Source organism: Lingula anatina, chromosome 2 (assembly GCF_051362555.1).
Source record: "Lingula anatina isolate TDL-2025a chromosome 2, LinAna3.0, whole genome shotgun sequence".
Lineage (NCBI taxonomy): Eukaryota > Metazoa > Brachiopoda > Lingulata > Lingulida > Lingulidae > Lingula > Lingula anatina.
This window is the reverse complement of record NC_141768.1, coordinates 19,849,755-19,871,777: the sequence shown is the minus strand read 5'-3', so window position 1 is coordinate 19,871,777 and position 22,023 is coordinate 19,849,755. Positions and strand designations below refer to the sequence as shown.

The 22,023-nt window shown below is 34.5% G+C and overlaps 3 protein-coding genes across 7 annotated transcripts; 2 read left to right on the top strand and 1 right to left on the bottom strand.

The window, feature by feature from the left end:
• The first annotated feature begins 232 nt into the window (after nt 1-232).
• Nucleotides 233-3,936, top strand: LOC106176989 (calmodulin, striated muscle). Of its 4 annotated transcripts, none has more exons than XM_087005988.1 (8): nt 260-375; nt 838-1,120; nt 1,529-1,712; nt 1,981-2,087; nt 2,712-2,779; nt 3,018-3,156; nt 3,410-3,488; nt 3,675-3,936. In XM_087005988.1, the coding sequence occupies exons 3-8, from the start codon at nt 1,539-1,541 to the stop codon at nt 3,792-3,794; spliced, it is 687 nt and encodes a 228-aa protein (XP_086862114.1). In that variant the 5' UTR covers nt 260-375; nt 838-1,120; nt 1,529-1,538; the 3' UTR covers nt 3,795-3,936. The 4 variants fall into 4 exon arrangements, with proteins under 4 accessions (XP_013415053.1, XP_086862114.1, XP_086862116.1 ...); XM_087005990.1 differs by having other exon boundaries at nt 838-1,156; XM_013559600.2 differs by having other exon boundaries at nt 351-375; nt 1,044-1,120.
• Nucleotides 3,934-7,644, bottom strand: LOC106177000 (uncharacterized). The gene is made up of 5 exons (XM_087005987.1): nt 7,416-7,644; nt 6,684-6,775; nt 5,581-6,312; nt 4,936-5,137; nt 3,934-4,503 (listed from the first exon to the last, which is right to left on the bottom strand). Exons 1-5 carry the CDS (start codon nt 7,480-7,482, stop codon nt 4,244-4,246), a joined length of 1,353 nt encoding a protein of 450 aa, XP_086862113.1. The 5' UTR covers nt 7,483-7,644; the 3' UTR covers nt 3,934-4,243.
• A 122-nt stretch (nt 7,645-7,766) lies between these two features.
• LOC106177001 (proline-serine-threonine phosphatase-interacting protein 1) lies at nt 7,767-20,888 on the top strand. 2 transcript variants are annotated; one of them, XM_013559613.2, is made up of 13 exons: nt 7,767-7,992; nt 8,514-8,614; nt 9,390-9,464; nt 10,206-10,347; nt 10,852-10,914; nt 11,165-11,269; nt 12,328-12,373; nt 13,248-13,327; nt 13,546-13,644; nt 13,867-13,963; nt 16,186-16,380; nt 17,333-17,421; nt 17,954-20,888. In XM_013559613.2, the coding sequence occupies exons 1-13, from the start codon at nt 7,957-7,959 to the stop codon at nt 18,113-18,115; spliced, it is 1,290 nt and encodes a 429-aa protein (XP_013415067.2). In that variant the 5' UTR covers nt 7,767-7,956; the 3' UTR covers nt 18,116-20,888. The 2 variants fall into 2 exon arrangements, with proteins under 2 accessions (XP_013415067.2, XP_013415069.2); XM_013559615.2 differs by lacking the exon at nt 17,333-17,421.
• Nucleotides 20,889-22,023: the final 1,135 nt, after the last annotated feature.

Genomic DNA, 22,023 nt, shown 5'->3' with positions numbered 1-22,023 from the left:
CACTGCCCTCATTTGTGAGATAATTGAGATAAGATAAACACACATGTCATTTTGAGCATTCCTGAGGATAAGGACCTTCCAGAAAAAAGGCTGCTGTCCATATTTTTTAGATCATAGATAAACCTGCAAGAACAACGAATTCCTGCAGGACAGAAAATATGCAGCTATTTTTTTTTTCTCAAAAATATAGATAAAAAGTAGGGGGAGGAGAAGGGGGGGGGGGGAAAAAGTCCCTGAGAATTTCACTTGCCAATATGATGTTGATTAGTAAGAGCTCTCCTGCTGGCTTCAATTCCCAGAGTACAATTGTGGAACTCCACCTATTAGGGGCCCAGTTGGCTTCAGAAAGTTTGGCAGGCAGCAAGTACAGCCCAGGTAGGTCTGGATTTCCCACTGAGGCATATAAATATTGTGTATTTATATGGCTCAGGAATATTTAAAGTAAATTCCTTGTGATATTAAAGTAAATTCCAATACATTCACATGACGGTAAGTCAAATAAACCCAGAAGTAATTAAGCAGTTGCTTAAACTCTACGGTTAATTGATTCTAGGCTACCATGATTCATATATCAACTCTGCCTATGTTGTAGGTTCAAACACTTCTATATGGCCTAGCTGTTTTATTTGCTCATCACTGCACTATGGTGACCTCAGAAAAATATTTTTGAAAAAAAGATCACTTACAGCTGTGTAGGATTTGGTTTTCCTCAAAAGTTTGTGTGATATGGCCAGCTTGTAAAATGAGTTTCCAAAAATGACCTGCTCAGGTAATAAAATTGGGTCTCATGTCCAACAGTTAAACATTTTGGAATCTTGCATCTCTCACTTTATTTAGGAAATGTCTTCATCGAACAAAAAAATGCATCCACAGCGCCATGTGCTTGCAGCTAAAGAAGCAAGAATGAAAAATGAAGGAATGATAATGGCAAAAGAAAAAGAAATAAAAAGTGGGATTTGGCCTTAATTGCATTATACGGCTAGGAAATAGGTGTATTATTAGCACACACACACCTATAAATCTATGCTGATGCTTATCTTCAGGGGAGAGTTGCTCCAGCTTTTATATGGTGTACAGTAGCATTGGCTTTGAATCATATTCACATTGGGAGGAAAATAAGGAACAGTTCTTACCTTATATAATTGTTATACCTGTGGTTTATTCATTTATAATTTAATTTACTTTGAATGTATTTATTTATTACTTTAATTTTTTTCATTACATTTTAATTTACATATTATTATGACAATTAATTTAGTTGTTTGAGCAAACTAATATGTCTAAGCAACTTTTGGTGGTAGACTGCAACATACCAGGAAATGTAGGTCAATAGCACACCTTCAAAAGTTTGTTTTTGTAGTCTAGGTGGATATTACCTATAAACATCTGTTGCAAGGACATAACATTAACATTGGGGCATTTTAATAATAGTTCTAGGGAATTTTTTTTAAATAAGGTTTACTCGATCTTATCATACATGCCCTTTTAGTCAAATAAGTATTTAATTGATATAGTCCTTTTGTCATAGATAAAATACAATGGCTACAGAAACAGAAGAAGACTGGAAGAAAAAGTTCACAGAAAAGCAACTGGCTAAGTACAGGGCTCTTTTCAACTTATATGACATCAACAAAGATGGAACTGTAAGCGTGAAGGAGTTGGCAGCAGTTTCTAAAAAATTTGGATATAATCTGGATAAACAGCAAATTGAGGTTAAATAGCAGTTTTATATTCATTTTTTATTGAAATGGCTCTTTTTTATTACATCCTCTTCTTCAATTTAGAATTTGGTGAATAATTACCTGGTAATTGCCTAATAATTCCTGAAAAAAGTTTTATTTTATTCTCTTATTTGACTACAGTGTATAATGCAAGCTATTGCCAGAAAAAGAATTCATATTTTTGGTACATTTCACCATGTCTCTACTACTTTCATTCAGTCCTATATTTTTATATGTATAAATATGTTTCTCTTCTAAGGCAATAATCCAGAGATGGGATGGAGACAAAAAAGGCTGCTTAAATTTTCAAGAATTCATCAATGCCATGCCAGGGAATGCTATCCACATACCCAGAGATGAGCACAAGTAGGTTGAGGTTGTAGCAATTGTCCGAAGGTTCAATAGTCTGAAGGTTCATTGGTCCAAATGTTCATTATGGAACCTTCGGAACATTGAACCCTTGAGTAAAAATCTGATGAAAATGTTATGATTTTTCGGCCAATGAACCTTGGACTATCGAGACAACACCAGTAGGTTTTGTCCAGTATATACCTGGTCCAGCTGGTCCAGTAACTTCATTTGGTAAATTTAACTTTGAAATGTATACAAAATTTTTCAACATGGTTGCATGTGCATCTCTTTTGTTCAAAGGTTCATGAGCCTCAAGGTTCTACAGCAAGTGCTTTCAGAAAAATTATTAGAAAAACAGTAATGACTTCTTACCAGTAGTTGATTCTTGTGCAAAATGTCATAAATATAGCTATCAGACCAATGGGTTTCTGAACAGTTAACCTTTAGACCATCAAAATGTTAGACCAATTAGCCTCTGAACTCTCAGCCAGGGCACGCCATATGTCACAAAGCTAAAGAAATTAAACAGTATTACTTAAAGGGAAGATTTTGTGTTTTTTTATTATGAAAGAATGTATAACAATCTTAACAATGTATAGAGGAAAAAAGATGAAATTTTGAAATGTGTATTTTAACCAGGAGAGCTGAACTGAGGATTCACTTCAGGGAGTTTGACAAAAGTGGCTCTGGGTTTATTTCTGAACAAGGTAGGAACTGTAGCCCTCCATTAAAACACAATGATCTATTATATCTGTCTCAAAGTCTATCACATTGACTGCGGTAACTGGTGCCACATACTTCAGCACAATAATGGAACACACTGAACACTGCTTTTCATTTTTTAGGAAGCCATTGCAAGGATCTGTAAGCATGCTCATTTGTTTTTTACTTGTAAAAAAAACTAAAAAGAGAATTTTCATGCTTCTGACAATTGCTTTCTTACAGAGGCAACAGATGTGTTGAGCAAAGAACTTGCCTTTCCTCACTACAAGTCAAAAGCATACATGAAGTTCTTTGACAAAAACAAGGATGGAAAGCTAAACATTGATGAATTTGCTGATTTTTATGAAAAAGTAGAGGAAAAGTATGTTTGTTTTTCTTAATGGCTACATAAACCTTATTTAAACAAACAGAATACATTGTGAGTATTAAAAATTGTTCTAAATCAAATTTTTATTGCTTTAATGTGGATGATTGATTTTTTCTTTTGAACGACTAGAAGTACATTTTACATTGCCTAAAGACAAATTGATGTATAACGGGGAGAGAGAGAGAGAGAGAGAGAGGTGAATTGAATTCATAGACTTGTTCCCACATGGAGTACGTTTGTTATTCAGGAAAGGAGAGCTCATAAGGATTTTCAAAGAATTTGATGCAAATGGTGATGGATATGTAGATATATATGAAGCACAAGAGGTAAACTTTGCTTACCACTTAGTTCAATGGGCTTTCTTTTTTTCTTTTCTTTTTTTTTTTTTTTGAATAGTAAGAATAAATTGACTTGAATTAACTAACCTTCTCCTTATTGACTTTCAAAACCAAAAATTCCACAATGCATAACAACATAAATCTGGAGCATGATTTGATTTGTATTTCTTTCAGATCATGAGACAATTTGACATCGCAGATGATGAAATAGAGAAAATGGTACTTGAAAATGACAAGGATGGAGACAAAAAACTCAACTGGGATGAATTTGTCCATTTTTGGGGAACTGACTAACCACTTAAGTTTTAAGTGCTTTTTGTTATATCATTCACAGCAAAAATACTGAAACCTGGCTTACTATATTACAATTTGACTCATGATTTTTCCCCCAAGTTTTATTTCAAATAATTTACCAGAATAAACACAATCACTCTTATGTGTATCCTCAGTTTTTCAGTTTTATTGCACAACGTTTGAAGTTGACAAGTATCACAAAGGTGCATTTATCAGATGCCACAAGCTCCAACTTCATAACCACATAGTGCTAACTGAAAAAAGATTTTTCACCTGATGAAGCTGAGCACTTTCAAGTAAAAAATATCAATTTCTTACTGTCTTACGTTGTCAATGACCTCATATTATCGATTTCTTACTTTCTCTATGATTAATCTAGTAAAGTTTACATTCAACACAACTATACTTTGCCTGGTGTAAATATTCACATACATGTAAGTCAATCGTTGTCAAGGCTCCCCTCCATGTAACACCATCACCATGGGAAACGATGACAGAGCCAATATTGCCACCACAAAGAACAACATGAACACCACAGCTAGCTCAGTTTTATAACTGTTCCAGCTCAGCTGCTGCTGGTACTCCAGGTCAAGCCCCGGGTTCCATCTTCTACGAGGAAGGGGCATGTGTTTAAGTCTCAGTTTCCTGCCTTCTTTTAGTCGACACTTATAGTCCTCTGGGAAAGTGGTTTTGATTTGTCTCTCTAGATCTGGAATTCACAAAAAAATAATATTTCAAAATAAATCAGAAGAGATGCACTGGTTTTTTATATATACAGATAACATTATTAAATGCACTTTTTTTTGCATTTCTCACCTACCAGAGAAGATGCTGAATGATCAGTCAATAATTGTAAGGCTAATCATTCAAACTCTGTCAATTAATCCATGACCATATAAATCCAACTTCCACCTAAGTTGAAAACTTGGCCTGGGGGAGAGGTGACAATTTTATGATGATCACTGATATGATCCAGTCTGGGAATCATGCCTAAAACCTCCTACGCTACAAAGAAGCACTTTACCAGTTAGTCATCAAGTACGGCAATGTCTACGTACCAAATAAAATTAGAGTTAAATATGAAGTTTTTTTTATTCAAATATGCTTAAGAAACTAATTTAATAGGACACTTATACAGTACCTTCATGTAAAATGCATTTCTTGATTTCAGTTCTACACAATGGGCACACAGTGTCTGTGGAACTGGAGTTGGCGATCTGACGCAGACAGCTCTCGCAGAAAACATGGCGACAAGGGTAACATGAGTGTGGCCTGTAGTACAGGTCCAGGCATATGGAACATGTCAAGCCCTCCATTTGTTTGATCAACTCAAGATCTCCTAGCTGAAGAAATGAAAATAAATCGCAAACAATTGATAATTTAGACTGCTTAATTTCTTTTAAACTTGCAATAGATCTAAAAACAATACAAAATCATATTTTAAAGTTACATGCAGTTACTAGTAAATTTACCAACTCCAGATTTTTAGGTCATTTAGAATCTTTTTTAAATCTTCTTAAAATACAAAAACAAAAGAAGTAATTCAAAGTTACTGTCTGCTCTAAAAAGCTTCATCATAGTAGCAAACTAATTATGGGAGAGAGGCAAAAAGCTTCACTCTGCATCAAGATTTGCCGTATCTCAAGTTGGGTCAAATGAGAGGGTACAAAGGTGCGTTTTTCAGAAAAATAACCCAACCCTCCATTAAAAAATCTGGCTACAGGCCTGAAAGTGCAAGTGGCTAATCTTTTATATGCAAGAATTCAACATGTACACCAGATCTTACCTCATTATTTTTCTCATCAACACTGTCACTGCAATCATTGTCACTTTCTTTTCCGCTCTGTACCAGCAGAGTAAAATTATTTTGTCTTGAATGTAAATTGTCACTATTTGCCCACGTTTCATCTGGCTCAGACTGTGAAGTTGGTGAACTACTAGTTTCAAGTATCCATGAGCTCACAGAAGAATCGCTAAGTTCAGAGTCACTTGAATGCAATAAAGTGTCAGAGTTAGTCACAGCTCCCTCCTGTGCACCATGCAACCTATGGGAATCATCACCTGACTGGGATGCACCATTTGCCTCCACTGAAACACCTTGCTGGTTGAGTGCGTCTGCATTTCTTTCACTAACAGAATGTTCAGTTCTTTCTCTATTCCTATACCTTAAAGAGGTATTACCACCATCACTAGATGCCTGTATTAAATCACTTTGTAGTAAATGGTCAATGTCATCACTGGCTGCTGATACAATTGCAAGATTCTCACTTCCACCATCTAAATGTACAATGCCACCACTTTCCTCCCTTGTAATAACTGGCCTCTGTGCTAGAGGAGCAGCACTGGGGGTGGACTGTGGCACTGAGACAGGTCTATCTCTGTCCACTCTGTTAGCTGTTAGATATATGAAGGGGTTCATATGCAAACCACAGCTACATCTACTTGGACTGATGAAATCAAAGCCACCTACTTTTCCACCACATTTTGGGCAGGTTAGCTTCCCTTTTGTCCAGCCTCCCTGGAAATATCAAAGACCAAAATCAACATCATTTGTAGTTCTGTTACAGACAAAAAACTTATTAATGAAAACTATATTTTAGTAACATTGAAAAACAGCTATAATATTTAAAAATTCACTAAAAGAACACCCCCTTTCTCTCTATCTCTCTTTTTTACACACACACACACACACACACACACACACACACACACACACACACACACACACACACAAACCAGTAATATTACTGTAGTTACATTTATAAAGTAAAAGGGTGCTTCAAAAAGAGGATATTTGGATGAAATACAGTTTCATGTTACACTCAATTCTTTATATTATCCATCTCACACAAAGAAAGAAATGACCCCATCTTTAACATGTACAATTACCTTTAAGAGTTGATCCAAAATCCATTGGGGGCCTTCCAAACTGTCCATCTTTCTTAACCATATCAAAGATGAGGAAGTGTTGCAGTCCAAATCTATTGTGGAATAATGATAAAATAAATTCCATCAATGCATTGTTGAACCATATCAATGTCAGTGTGGGCCAAGATACTGTATAAAAGAAATACAATCAAACTCATTGCAGCTTTGAATAAAGGTCAAATTACCAATGAAACTAAGAACAAGATTTACTTTAAAGTCAATATTAATGTTGAAATACTGTCAGAGTACGAAATATATTTATAATCATGCTACTAGTACTGTACAGTAATGGTACTGTATATGTACTGTATGTGCAAGTACATTGTAATATGTGGGTTAATTTACTGTTAGTCTATAAAGCCTTAGGGTCTGGTAGCACAAAAGAACTTAAGCCTCTAGAGTTTTAAAACATGGTAATTCATGGAAGTACATGGTAAGTTGAACGTTAAATGGTGGCACTAGCAAAAGTATAGTAAAGTACCGGTAGTTGTACATACTATTAGTATTCAATGAAATTATTGTATTGTAAGTCTTTCTTGTTTTAAAAGAGTCCCGATATTCCAACTATCTGAACTGCTGCTGAATCATTTTAGTCAAAAACAGACAATAATTTAGATCGATTTAATTCAGGAATAAGTTCATTTGTAAAACCGGTTTTGGACTATCTTGAACTTTGTGTTAACAACACGTCACCTGATATGTCTGTACTCGAAGTAAGGGTATGTCTGCACATACGGCACTTGTACTTTTCTTCGGTCATGTTACTAGCTACCTTTCAAGCTATCTCACATTACATTGTCTTTCGTTTATTCGGGCAATGTCCAAAAGTATGACAAACGTGTGCCTTTGCAGAGGTTGGCAACTTTTTATGACCTTGACCTTGTTCTGCACTGAATTAAACTTGCAATAACTGTAAATAAAAATATAGAAAGAAACGTTGCAATTTTCCCCCAAACGATTTTGTATTAAAATATTACCAAGTTTTAAGAGTAACTTGACTGATATTTTCTTATTTTGGTGTATACATTAAACTTCCGGGTTCATACAGCACCCTCTTAAAAATCATTTATTTGGGACACAGGATGCAGGATGCAGAAACGTGCAAGCCTATAATTAATGCTGGTAGCAAACTGGTAAAACAAGGCTAGTCAGGAATCACTTACTTTGCTGATTCAAAATAAAGCCGAGAGCTCCACCATTTCATTGTGTTTGTGGAGCATTTTCAATCTGCAAGATGACCAAGCTGAAGAAATTTTCAGACGCTTTTTGGGTGAGTGTTTCTGTCAGCGTTAGAGAAGAATGTACATGTAGAGGTATATCAGTGTTGTTTATGGTACATTCAGTTTTGCTATATTTTTATTTGTTTTATAGATTCAGCTGAGGTTTCTGATAGATCTTGGTAAAAAAAGAATTATGTAAAACACCCGTATACATATATGCAGTTAAAACTGTGTATAGACAAAGCTGGACGAGCAATTAAGTACTAGTGCTCGGTTTCCAAGAATCGATAATTTTCCCTCTTAGTCATTGTTTCTGAAAGCTTCCCATTTTGCTTTATGTTGTGCATCAAAATAGTTTTTGTCTAAAATATAATACTATTAATTATAGTTTGACTGAATCAAAATGGTCTTTTTTTAATACAACAATAAAACAAAAAAAAAGATCTTTCCTTGGGTACACCTGTAGGTACAGTGGCAAACTTGTCACTGATTCACATGTGACTGGTTCAATATAAACAGTAAAAGCTAAATTGAACTGGTATAGTACATGGAGCAAATTATATCATTTTAGGGCACAGAGTTTTGCAGCACACTTGGTTTCGATACAGTATGCAGACGATTGAAAGATGGAAGGCAGATGGTCAAAGATGTGGAAGATTTTCTAAAACAGAGGTATCTTGAATTTTATCCAAAATTTTTTCAGCAGGTGAAATTCATTTGGTTCATTTGCTTTACATGATGTCATGTTTTGAGGTTTAAAATATTCAAAATGAATATTTGCATGAGGAAAGTAAATGTACAAGTTGTAACAACCTAGCAGTAGGTTGATTCCCCTCTCTCTCTCTCCCCCCCCCCCCTACACACACACGTACGAGTCCACTATAAGTGTTAAAAATCTATTACCCCCAATAAACATATTATAGATATCATAGAATTGCCAAATTGCTTAAGTACATTTGCAGCATACTTATAAAAAATGTTATAAAAATGGTAAATAAAGATTAGTTTAGAGCAGTAAAAGCGCATGGGCAGTGTTGCGTTCTTTTGTCTCCCTCTCACATCAACACATGGCAGGTAAAAGCTGACCATACACCTCGGCTTGTCATAGCTAAGCTCCCTAAAGGGTAACAATGACTGATAAGTTTTAACTGAAGTTAAATGATTAACATCTTTTGTCGTCATAATGCAGAATGACAATCATTGCTTGAGTAAAGTGCTATCTTCTATTTACTTAATATATGATAATGCTTTTGCCATTGTGTATATATAGTACTTACAAGTTTAATATGGCAGCCTATAATGATGATGCTTATATACTTTTATAGAGGTCATTTTGAAACATCCATTTTTCCCCTTTTGAGAGATGTTAATAATATTCATTATGTAATTGTTGTTTTTGTCTTATTAAGAATATTACATTACCTTATTACATTTATTCATTTGTAAGGGCTAAGATTGAGGAAGACTACCAAAAGAATTTAATAAACTTGACGAAGAAAGCAGGAGGTGCAACTGAAAATGGGTAAAGCTATCTACAAGTAGACCTCTTTTATTTTGAAACAGATAACAACAAGTGGATATGTTTTTGTTTCAGTTTATATCTAGTGCTAGTATGTATATTCATGTTGTGAAAGTGTTGTTTGGTCAGAGCTGATATCTTTGGCAAGATATGATCTATCACAGATTTAATCATCTTATCTACTTAAAATGAAAATCACATGCTATATAGTGAATATTTGCAAGAAATTGTTCTTTGAAACGCATGTTAATTGAGAAGTTTTAAAATTGATAATAATGGCCCTAACCCCTATAGTTGTATGTCAAATTTCATAACTATCGTAGAAGAAAATTACACCATAAGAATATAAGCAAGATATGACAATTTAGTGATTTATGAAAGAGGCGGATTAATTTTGATGAAAGAAAACTGAATGCATTAGAGGAAAGGAGAGGAGATTTTCTTAAGTAAATATTCTCATTTTGAGAAACACTTGTTTAATGTTTTGGGCATCCCATCATTTTTTCTATGATGCTGTTTTCCTGCCATTAAACCTTTTCCTCTTTTCATTATGCCCCATGAGGATATACAACTGTAGAAACAAAAAAACAAGTGTTTGTTCTGGAACTGAATTGGTAGGAACAGAAACATTTTACCAAGTGTCAACTTGCTACTCATTTCCCTCTAAGGAAGGGGGATGCACTGATTTCCCCTTAAGGAAGCAGATACACTGAGTTAACCTTTATATTATATTGTATTTTACAGTACCCTAAGGGCGTCATGGGAAGAAGTGAAGTCTCGCACTGAAGCCATGGCCAATGCTCACTTAGAGTTTAGCCGGGAATTAAATAAAGAAGTGGAAAGATTAAATCAATTCATGACTAAACAAAAAGATGAGAGAAAACAAGTGAGTTTACAAGAAAACTGCACATAAGAAGCAGAATAACAATTTTAATATATAGAAGACCAACATTTTAATGATAAAATATATGATAAATTGTATGATTAAAACAATAGGTAGTTTGTGCCGTTTAGAAATGTCCTAAAGTTATATTTTTATCTGGAAAGCTTCAAGATTGTTTTCCCAATTTAGACCCTATAAAGCTAAAAAAAGAATCCCAATTGAAAGTTTATAAGAGGTGTACCTGAAGTCAATATTTCCTTCTGAGCTTTATCCAGCAATTACATTACAAAAAATTGTCTAGCAATCTAAGATACTATGTGCACCATACAAACACAGCATGACAATTTTATTGTTATTAATTAAAAACAAGGTCTAGATTTTTAGAAAGATGGGTGGCAGTCTTTCTTGTGGTTCATTTATAACTAAGTTATCTACATAGAATTTTTTTAAAAAAAGCATAGTTACACAGAACTTGCTGTTCTTACCTCTGAAAGATTTCTATTTTAGGTGGAAGATACCATGAAAAAAGTCCAAACAAATAAAATTTCTTTGTACCATAAGACCATTCAGGTAATTTAGTGCCATATATAGTTTTTAATTCCTCTTTCAATACATTAAATGAAGTATTTTGAGACAATGCAGCGCATTTTGAGACAATGCAGCTAAAGAGCTACTGTATTTTTTGAAGAAATTAACTTGGGAAAGTTACAAAATAAGCTGTCTTACAAGCTCATAAACAAAGGTTTACTGTACACAGAATTGAGTGTGATGTTTTCTGTTGTCTCAGTAATTGTGTGAATGTTTGTTTTTATAATTTCAGAGCAAAAAGAACTATGAAAGCAAATGTCGCAATTGTGATGAGGCTCATGAACAATATCTCTCTCTGAATAGTCAGCCAAATATACAAGCTAAGGAAATACAGAAGGTAAGCATTAGTAAAAACAATATCTTACATGCAATTGTTGAGGGCTTTTTTTATGAAATAAAATGATCAAAATATAACTATTTGTTAGCATGTTAATGTTTTGCTGCTGTGCTCTTTGTAAATTTGCTAAATTATGTTTACTGTTTCCCCTAAGTGACACCAAATGTGAGGGGTTCTGAATTGTTATCTCTTTTATATGTATTTACATAGTATAAGTTAGTATATGCCGATGTGTACCAGATGCTTCTAAAAAGTAACAAGACTGGGGTCAGAAACAATTTATTTCGACTCAAAGCAACAAACTACATGCTTTCCCTTAAAAATAATACCAATGCACTTTTCTACCTTTCTCTGCCACTCTTGTATACAGTGCTTTAAGGAATCTTCCAGATGCTCTTGCTGACCCCCTTGGGCTTAGGGGGTGGGGGGGGGGCAAAAGGTAATTGATGCAAGATCAGATGAGCAGTACCATGGCCATGTTTGAGCAACCTCCTTATTCATTGGATCTTGCTCTGTGCGACCATTTTCTTTTTTCCCAACTTCAAGGGGACCTGTTTTGAATACTTGGAGGTCATCAAGAGTGCCATAACAAAGAGCCTGAGAAAATTTTGGAAGTCCTTGTAGCAGTGCTTAGAAGCATGGCAGAGAAGAGAGAAAAAGTGCAATTGACTTTAAGATGGAATTCTTTCAAGATTGAGGAAACTAAGTAGTTTGTTGCTGAAATTGAAAAAAAATTGTGACACCAGCCAGATAACTTATCAGACACATAGTATGAATGTATGTGCCATTTATTATAACCTGTTGATTAGTGCCTTTAGAGAGAAACAGAATTTGCATGTTTTTTATATGTGTAAGGTAAATTTATGCTATAATACTATCTTCTGATGTCGGGGGCTTCTGAAGTAGAATACAAAATTTTAAGTATGAGCTGCAGCTGACATGCAATTATTTTGTAACAGACCACTAGTGCACAGACTAGAGAGCTATAATGCCATGTTTATGCATCATTCAAAATCACATAGAAAACATTTTTTGTAATTTTTTGTATTTCTCAACAGTCAAAAACCAAATATGAAAAAGCTAAAACAGAACGGGACCAAGCAGGTAACAAAAACATTTTGATTAACTGGACATTTAAGTTTGTTTTCAGTGGTTGAACATATAAAAAATCTGTAAGTTGAGGATTTTCACATCTGACTTGTCATGTTCAAGCAATCTTAAATGGCCAGTTCAGTTTTGTAATTTTAGCTCACATGATATCATGACAGTGTTTACATATCTTGAAAAGCCTGTTTCATGAAGTCATGTGCCAATTAATACATAGATATGGGGGCGGGGGGCATATTGGCCTCTGCTTGTTTTTTATGTTTATTTGTAGCAAATGGAGTAAAGGATCATGTAATAGTGATTACTTGAGCACTAAATGCTTTATTTTCTCATGTTGAGCAAATCAGTTCAGTATTTAAGCCTTTGAAATATTTAGAAGTAAAAAGAGTCTTTTTTTCCTTTCTATTAGGAAAATGGACTATATATTGCACAGTGTACCTCCTATATCTATGAGCATAAACATGAAAATGCAAATAAGAATAAAAAGGATAATAATGGATGTAAAAAAGTAGTATATGATAGAATATAGAAATATAGTTGAAAAGTAATAATGACACAGCCCTCACAATTCTCCCTCATCACCTCAGAACAGTTAACACATTTTACTCTAGCTTTGCCCTTGTACATAATGGCTTTTTTTTTCAAATATCTATTTTTGCTGCTAATGAGCATGTTTATTGTTGATAGTTGGTAATCATAACTTTTAATCTATTAAAATTTCAAAACTAAAACTCAAATTCTTGATTTGACATAATCAAAGATGTTAACAAGTGGCATTTTTTAAAATGTATTATATACTATTAGATTTTTCACAACTAAATATTGTTATATAGATTTTAACAATTATTATCACCATTTTTTTCTTTTTCAGATCTTATGTATCGTAGTTCTATTGACTCTTTAGACGGTGCTCGGCGGGAATGGGAGAAAGAAATGGAATTGGCATGCAATGTAATAAATGGCTTTTAGGAATGACTAATTTTTCAGTTATGACTAAAATATTTTAAACATGTACTATAATCACTGGTGTTTTCAAAAATCTTTTTATTAAGTTAATTATAAGTGTTTCGTGAGAAGTCAAGTGTATTTTGTTATCATTCATCAAAGATTAAACACAAAATGAAAGCTCTGTCTTTATTAACTGCCCATATTTTTTTATTGGCCTGCAGGTAACACAAAAAATGGAGGAGGAGAGAATAGGTATTTTAAGGAATGAGCTGTGGATGCATATAAACTTTATCTCTCAGTTATGTGTGGAAGTTGATGATGTAAGTAAAGAACACTTTCTCCCTCTCTTTTACCTGCATTGCAGCCAAGCAGGTCTATAAGGCAACTTTCTAATCTTCTTCTGACATTTTGCTAAAGAGAAATTTCCACAACAGGTTTTCATTGGTTCATTCTCTATTTCTCTCTCTCTCTCTCTCTCTCTCTCTCTCTCTCTCTCTCTCTCTCTCTCATTATATTCATTAATATAAGTGTTCATGTTACAGCATTGTGAAGTTGTTCGATTGAGCCTAGAAAAGTGTGAAGAAGAAGCAGACATTATGGCCTTTATTGAAGACAAGAAAACTGGGACACGTAGACCAGGTAACAGAATTATTTCAATTCTTATTCTATTAATTAGTACCACCAGCGTGTACGCTGGCGGTACTCATGGTTTTAGTCCCGACCCGTCTCGTCCGGCTCCGTTGGCTCCGCCGGCTCCGTGAGCTCCGTGAGCTCCGCGTACTGGCGCCGGATACAAGTCACCGTTACCGCTTCTCCTCCTAGACCACAAGGACCCCTGTCCCCATCTCTTGGATTTAGGTCACATATAACCTCAACTTGAACACCCAGGTTTTTTTTGTCTCAGTCGGTGCATTGACCTGGGCGTGACGCTTGTTGAAATGCACCCTTGTCAAAATTTTTGAAAATTCAATACCAATTATCTACCCTACGGAAGGAATTATGGGAAAAATTTCTACAGACGGCTTTCCAAAAGTCATATGTGTAGATTACAAATATGCCCTTGGATTTGACCTTTGACCTTTATTCCAAGGTCGAAGGGGCCAAAATTTTCAAAAAAAAACAAATTTTTTACGAAAAAAAAATTATTTGCGCTGTTATTCAGACACTACACAGACTTAACCAATAATATTATTGGAAAGTGTTACCCTTTGGGTCATCTTTCATCTCCGTGAATTTGGGGTCAATCAGTACATTTTCACGGGAGTAGCGGCCATAAGATACCGAAACTGAAAACTGTCTCTAATTCGGAAACCGTTAATGCTAGAGACCAATTCTTTTTTGCATTTTGTAGAGCATGTAAAGCCCAACATGGGATGTAGTCTCCGTTTTTTTGTATTTCATACGGTTTTCGTGTTATGCTGTATTAAAAAGTACATTGTGGTGGCACATTATTGTAACTCAGAATTATAACATATAGTCCCTTATATCTCCAAAACTGGCAGAGATAGGTCAATAGTTATAGTTTAAGTTGAATAGGAAGTCATTTACTGGCAATCTAAATGTGACCTTGAAATTGACCTTTGACCTACTTTTAACCATGAACTGAACTTTGCAAATTTTTGTTCCCTTTTATCTCCAAAACTGGCAGAGAAACGTCAATAGTTACTATTAAAGTTGAATAGGAAGTCATATACTGGCAATCTAAGTGTGACCTTGAAATTGACCTTTGACCTACTTTTTACCATGAACTGAACTCTGCTAATTTATTTCCCTTTTAACTCCATACCTGGCAGAGATAGGTCCATAGTTAGTATTGAAGTTGAATAGGAAGTTATATACTGGTAATCTTACACTGATCTTGAAATAGACCTATAACCTACTTTTCACCATGAACTGAACTTTGCAAATTTTTGTTCCCTTTTATCTTCAAAACTGGCAGAGATAGGTCCATAGTTACTATTGAACTTGAATAGGAAGTCATATACTGGCAATCTAAGTGTGTCTTTGAAATTGACCTTTTACCTACTTTTCATCCTGATTTGAACTTTGCAAATTTTGGTTCCCTTTTATCTCCAAAACTGGCAAAGATACGCCCATAGTTACTATTGAATTTGAATAGAAAGTCACTAGAGGCAATTTACTGTGACCTTAAAAGTGACCTTTGACCTACTTTTCACCATGAACTGAACTTTGAAAATTTTTGTTCCCTTTTATCTCCAAAACTGGCAGAGATAGGTCCATAGTTACTATTGCACTTGAATAGGAAGTCATATACTGGCAATCTAAGTGTGACCTTGAAATTGACCTTTGACCTACTTTTCATCATGAATTGAACTTTGTAAAATTTGGTTTCCTTTTATCTCCAAAACTGGCAGAGATAGGTCCATAGTTACTATTGAACTTGAATAGGAAGTCATATACTGGCAATTAACTGTGACTTTAAAATTGACCTTTGACCTACTTTTTATGATGAACTGAATTTTGATTGAACCATTTTTGGTTATATTTTTTTTGCAGATTTTGAGAATTCTTGTTGATTGCATTTTATAGAGCTTGTCAAGCATAAGACTGGTGGTGGTGTCTCTTTTTTGGAGGGGGGGGGGCGGGGTCCATATGAATGCGCTTGCTCCAGCTGGTGGTACTATATCAGGAGGCGGTATCGCCTCTCTGATCCTCTAGTTTTGATTGGTAAATTGGGACTTGTGAAAGACAATAAAACCTCCCATATTGTTATTACATGTTAGAACCAGTCAGTGGTGTGCTGCAGAAAAGTGTGACATTCAATTTGAAAAATGGAACAAAATGACACCTCATTTTGTCTTCTGTTTCTGATACTTATATTGATCATGATGGTATTGTAGACCCAATTGTATATGAGAGGTATCAGCAGTCATGGGGTGGAAATGGAAACAGAGTGACAACATTAAGCCGTCGTCCACCTGAGCCTCTTCCTGGTGATAACCGCCACCACGACTTTCGCACAATGCCAAATCCCAAGAGGCCGCCACCACCAGTAGGAGTGTCTTCAGCAACTTTCTTTGTTTCAGAAGGAACCGGTAATTGTAATAAATCCCCGTTCATCAGCAAAAAATTTCATCAGCTGTGTTTAGGACTCAAAGTTGCAATAATAGTTTCTTCAAACAACAGGTAAACTCAGCGTTTTTACCACTCCAATATTTGAGTTTTTCAGCACACATAATTTTTACAAAGAGTGAAGGGAAAGGGGGCAACTGCAGTCCTAGGTAGGGGTTACTATAGGACCTATAGCCTCAGTCCATGATGAAGGCTTCTTGTGAGACATTGAAATATTGGAGTGATGATAACTCTGATTTTTAGGTGTTGTTTGAAGAATTTTTATTGTTAAGTTAAATTTTTGTTATGTATATCTTGTGAAAATTGATTACGAACTTGTAAGAACATCAATGTTTTTTTAGTGGGTAGTGCTTAACTATTGTGGAAACTGCTGCTGACTTTTTTTTTTTTTTTTTTTTTTTTTACTCCATATATCACGTTGTTGTTGTAATCATTGCTTTGGTGTAAGTTGTTAAACAGTATTTCATAATGTTACATTTAAGTAAGCTTTCCAGTCTGACTTTTGATTTCTTTGATATTTATTCTTTTAAATGTAAAATTATATGAAATTCAATGGCTCTGAACATGCATGCTAAATTCTGAGGCTAAGAAAAATCACATTTCTTCAACTTTTTATATTGCTTTTGCAGGGCTCATTTCCTTTAATTTTTAATCAAAGAACTTAAAAATATTACAAGAATTGTTTGGGGGGGGGTTAAATTTCAGGTTAAAGGCATTAAAAAGTTTTTTAAATTTTATTTTTATATATTTATTTATTATTTTTTTACTTTTATAATTTAGAATTATTCACTTGGAAATTATAAGGAAAATGTTTCAGTGTTTTGAGGTTTCTTATGCAATGCACAACTTAGTTGGGCGTGGTGAGCACAGCCAGGAAAGAGCACTCAGTTTATTTATAGCTTTTCCCTTTTGCAGACTCAGGTGATGGCTTGTATGCTTCTGTAAATGAAATCTATCCAGACAAACGCAAAACTTACCAAATTATCAAGAAGTTTGAAGCCAAGGTACAATGTGGAGGCTACCGCTTGCTCCCTTTCTTTTCTTTTAATTTTGACTGCTTCAGTTATTTACATGTGCTTTTATTTTAGTAGTTAATTGTATTATATGTTTCTGATTCCCATCCCTATGCTTCTTTTTCTTTTCATTGATGTTGTGTCCAATTTTGGCAATAAAAAAATGTCAAAACTGGCAAATGTTCAACTTTCTTAAAGGGTGAAAAAATGTTCTGGGATATTACAAAACTGAGATTATTTCAATTTTTTTTTTAGATTATGGCTATTTTGTTATCCTAGTTTTATTACCATTCAAATTTATTAGATTAACCTCCCTTCTGTATTTGTCAATTATATTAAGAGTCCCTTGGGTTATTTTTTTTTTAATGTTCAGCCAAATTATTAGAAAGCACTTTAGCAAATCTATCAGCAAACTTAGCGCTTATGTTTGCTATCCATTGCTTTCAGTAATCCATAAAATGATTGTTTGTTTGTTTATTTATATTAAAATACAGGAATCGTGCAGCTTTTTTCCTGTTTTTAGGACAAAGGCGAGATCACAGTCCTTCAGAATGAGATAGTTGAGATTTTGGACAGAAGACAGGGTTATGTACACGGCAAAGTTTTAAACAGACCACATGCTCACAACGTGAAAGGCTGGTTTCCAGCAGACTGTGTTTCTACTGAAGAAGTGTCACTTATATGATTGTCTCTAAGCTTTGGTTTTAATAACAGGCATTAGGGTTTATAGATAATTATTTAATGCTTTGATGCATGTAGATATGTCTTTCAGTTTATTTAGCCTTAGTTTCAGAAACGACAATGACCAACTTCCTCATTTTTGAATTTCAGTGGTGCCAACTTTTGTTGCCTAAAGTTCAATGACATTTGATTTAAGTCTGCTACTCCAATCCCACATGTCAGACCAGTCTGTTAACTACTTTATTTGTGCTTCTATGGACCCACAAAATCCAAATGATTGGGTGTGCCTCTGTGCTTGAAGGGACAACAACTGTTCCTTGGGCCAGAAAATGGATTTTCCTGGGGTAAACAACATTTTTTCCCAAACTTTCTAATGGTTAATGGATCTGTTCCATCATGCAAAGTTAGTCCCTTTCTTTTGTAATAATCTCTCAAGAGATTGTTACAGAGGGTACCCATCTGTGGAAGTCACCTTGTCCAATGGCAAGCACAGATTCCAGAATAATTGCGATAACTGCCATTTTGGTGGCAAGATAGAATTTATTGTATGTATTTATTGTGAAATATGGATGTTATAAGGAGAGTTGTTATCCCTTTAATGTGGTTAAATCCAGACAAACTTGCTGTTGATGGTCAGAGTCTAATAAATGAGCATGAACAGAGGTTTTGAGAATGAAGAAAATTGGCACAAGTAGGATCTGAAGCTCTGGGTAAGTTAATTGGACCCACATCTCTGCATAGACTGTATATCTAATGAAGGAGTGCTATTTATATATTATCTAATAAGATTGTCATGAATAAAGGTACCTTAATGTCATTTATATTACCAGAAGAATGAATGAGCCAGATTTTTTTTTCTCTTTAGAAAATCTGCGTTCGAATTGAGGTGGATAATGTTATTGTTTTCAGAAGAACTATCTTTTCTGTTATGTTCTCTGTAAACTTTGAAAAAAATCAAATTTTTGGAATAATTCTAAAATGTTCTTGTATCGTGTAATCAATTATTGTAAGAATTGTTTAAAGTGGACATCTCTTATGATGTGATGCTTGTGAAAAATTTCTGTTGAAGAATTTTCAATGCCAAATGAGTCCCCAAAGCTCATATTATTCTTATTAAACCTTCAGGGTGTTGTTTTGTCAAAGATTGACTTAAATATAGTTGAATGTTTATTACCATTCATTCATAATGTATAATTTAAAAGGAAGCAGGTATAACCATGCAACTAAAAAACAAATAATAAGAAATGCTGGACATTTTGTAGATAAGTCATTGATGTATAAGTAATACTTATGTTATAAAGCATTAAGAACACTGAAGAATGTATTATTATCATGTATAATTCTGCTAATCATAATGGTGCCAAGGTATGTATATGTGAGTCAAATATGGCTCATGATGTGTGATTGATTTGTTGGTTATGTCAAAACAGATGTCTGAGAGAGATGCACCATAGCATTAGGTTTTAGAAAAGCAACAAGCATTACCAACTTGCTCATCTGAAAGAAAATTCCAAGCAAGGTGCACTTCAATCAATAAGAAATCAAGGAGTAGTCATTTGAAAGTTATGATACTGATCCGTGGTCATTTTAATGTTATAAGATGCATGTACAACATGCAGTGTCATATCGAACATTCATATATCGAATGGATTTTTTATACACTGTATATTTGGAATATTTAAACTAATGTTTGTCCACATTATCCTTTTATTTATTGTTAAAAGCATGCACTAGTGCAGAGGGAAAACTTTTGACAAAGTGCAATTGTTATGCAAGAAGTCAAATGTCTCCTAAGTTTTTATTTGATAATACTATTATTTCTTAATTACATTCCGACATGGGTTTTGTTTTCTTTGATTATTCAATTCAGTCATGTTTATTTGTTATGGACAACTGTTTTCACTGTGGAATGTGGAATGCCCTTTTATATACACACATCGTAAAGGCTGTACATCTGAAACATTTAATTGGCCAATTTTATTTTAGTTATTGCATGATTTGTGATATTTTGTAATCATTTGTATCAATTGCCCTGTAACAGCCAAATTGTTTTCTGTTTTAGTCAAAATTTTAGGGTTTTTTTTTTTTTTTTTTTTTTTTTTTTTTTTTTTTTTGTTGAAATGCCAGTGTGAAAGGACATCTAGCCAGGATATGTAGGGGAAAAGAAGAAAATATCTTGGATATTTGAACGGTTTTAATTGCAAATCACTTTGAAGTATTAATATGTCTGTACATATTCAAGCCTGGCTGTCTAGCTTCATTTTGCAAGAATTTGGTAACACATTTGAACAAAATTGATTTCTTTTGTTTCCCTAAGTAAAATATAATTATAATTTAACCAATACTTGAAAATGTTTTGAAGTACATTGTAGTATAAAGGTGAGCTTGGTGATTTCAGGAAGTAATTGATAAGCTACATGTACAAATGTCAAAATGTAAAAAGACATGCTATTCTAATGAAGAGTTTGAAATTTAAGAGTATTTACTGTTACTTGAGTTAATTTGAGATTATTCCCTTTGCTAATTAACTTCTTTCTTTATTAGTATGTATTTACTTATGCTTACTGGTATTTGTTGTAAAGGGTATCGGTGCATTACCTGCAGCAGATTGTATTCAAAGTCATTTGTATGGGTTTTATCATTTTTAAATTATAATCAATCTAAGATTTGGTCAACATTAAATCTTGACCAGGGATATGAACTTGGTCTTATATCTGAACTTTGATGTAAAAGGGGTGCTCCTTGCACTTTTTAAGTAAAACTTCTTATTCAACTTTTATAGCGTTTGCTTATATATTTTTTAAAAACGTGACAGCACACCTATTACTTGTAATTGATTTCCTTCTTTAATATATGCTTCCAGTTTTCAGGATAAAAAAATTTAAAGTATAAAACTACAATTGCAATAGCTTAGTTAAAATTATACTATTGCTATGGCTTAGTTAAGCCTTGGTCACAACCGGCCGTACGGGCTCTTACGGGCTGTTTGCATCCAAAATTTGTGCAGAATTTCACGTCCCATGCAAGTCCTTCTTACGAAATTTCGAGTTCGCAGACAGCCCATAAGCACGTCCGGAAGATGTTAGACATATCTAAAAGATTCTACGAATAGCCTGCGAACAGCGAGGCTGCAAGCGTAACTTGCTCCCCTCGAACGGAGTTAGCAAGAGAGATTTGCGTTTTGCAAGACGCAAGTCGCAAGCAATGAAGGAGCAAGTGCCCTTTGTGTATTGAGTAAGGTGCATGCCCTCACAACTAACGAACAAAGTCGATAGCACACCGGGAATGTGTGGCACGTGCGTCACCCCCACGCCTGGTGTATAAAAGGCTTACTCACGCTCGTGTCTTTACAATGAACATCGACTGTGTAATGTGTACAACAATTTTCAAAATTTTCAAATTTTTGCTCAATTAAGTTTCTAATATGCCTCCAAAAGGCAAAGAGAAAGAAGATTACATAGTAGAAAAAAGGGAGGAGGAAGAAAGAAGAGGAGAACAGGAAGTAAAACTGACGTACGCCGTCAGTATGTCACTACAAATGTGTGAGGCAAGTGTGAAGCAAAACTGACGCAAAAGGGCACTACTTTCGCCGTGCGTTGCATTCCCTTCGTAAGTGGTGAGTGTGTGCCACATACACAGGAAGCAAGACAAACTCAAGAAATTGATACAATTTCTACGGCCATCACTCCTTGCAATTGGCGTACCTGCTTGAAAGGACATCACATGTGGCCCTTGCGACTCGCAAGGCAGACTTTCCTCTACCTCTACGACCTCCACAACACCCAAAAATCGCAGGAGACATACGATCCTGAAATTTGTGTGTCCGGTTGTGACTGAGGCTTTAAGTTAAAGATTGATTTTAATTATTTGTGAGAAAAATTGAAGAAGGATTTTACTGACGTCTGGTTCCAT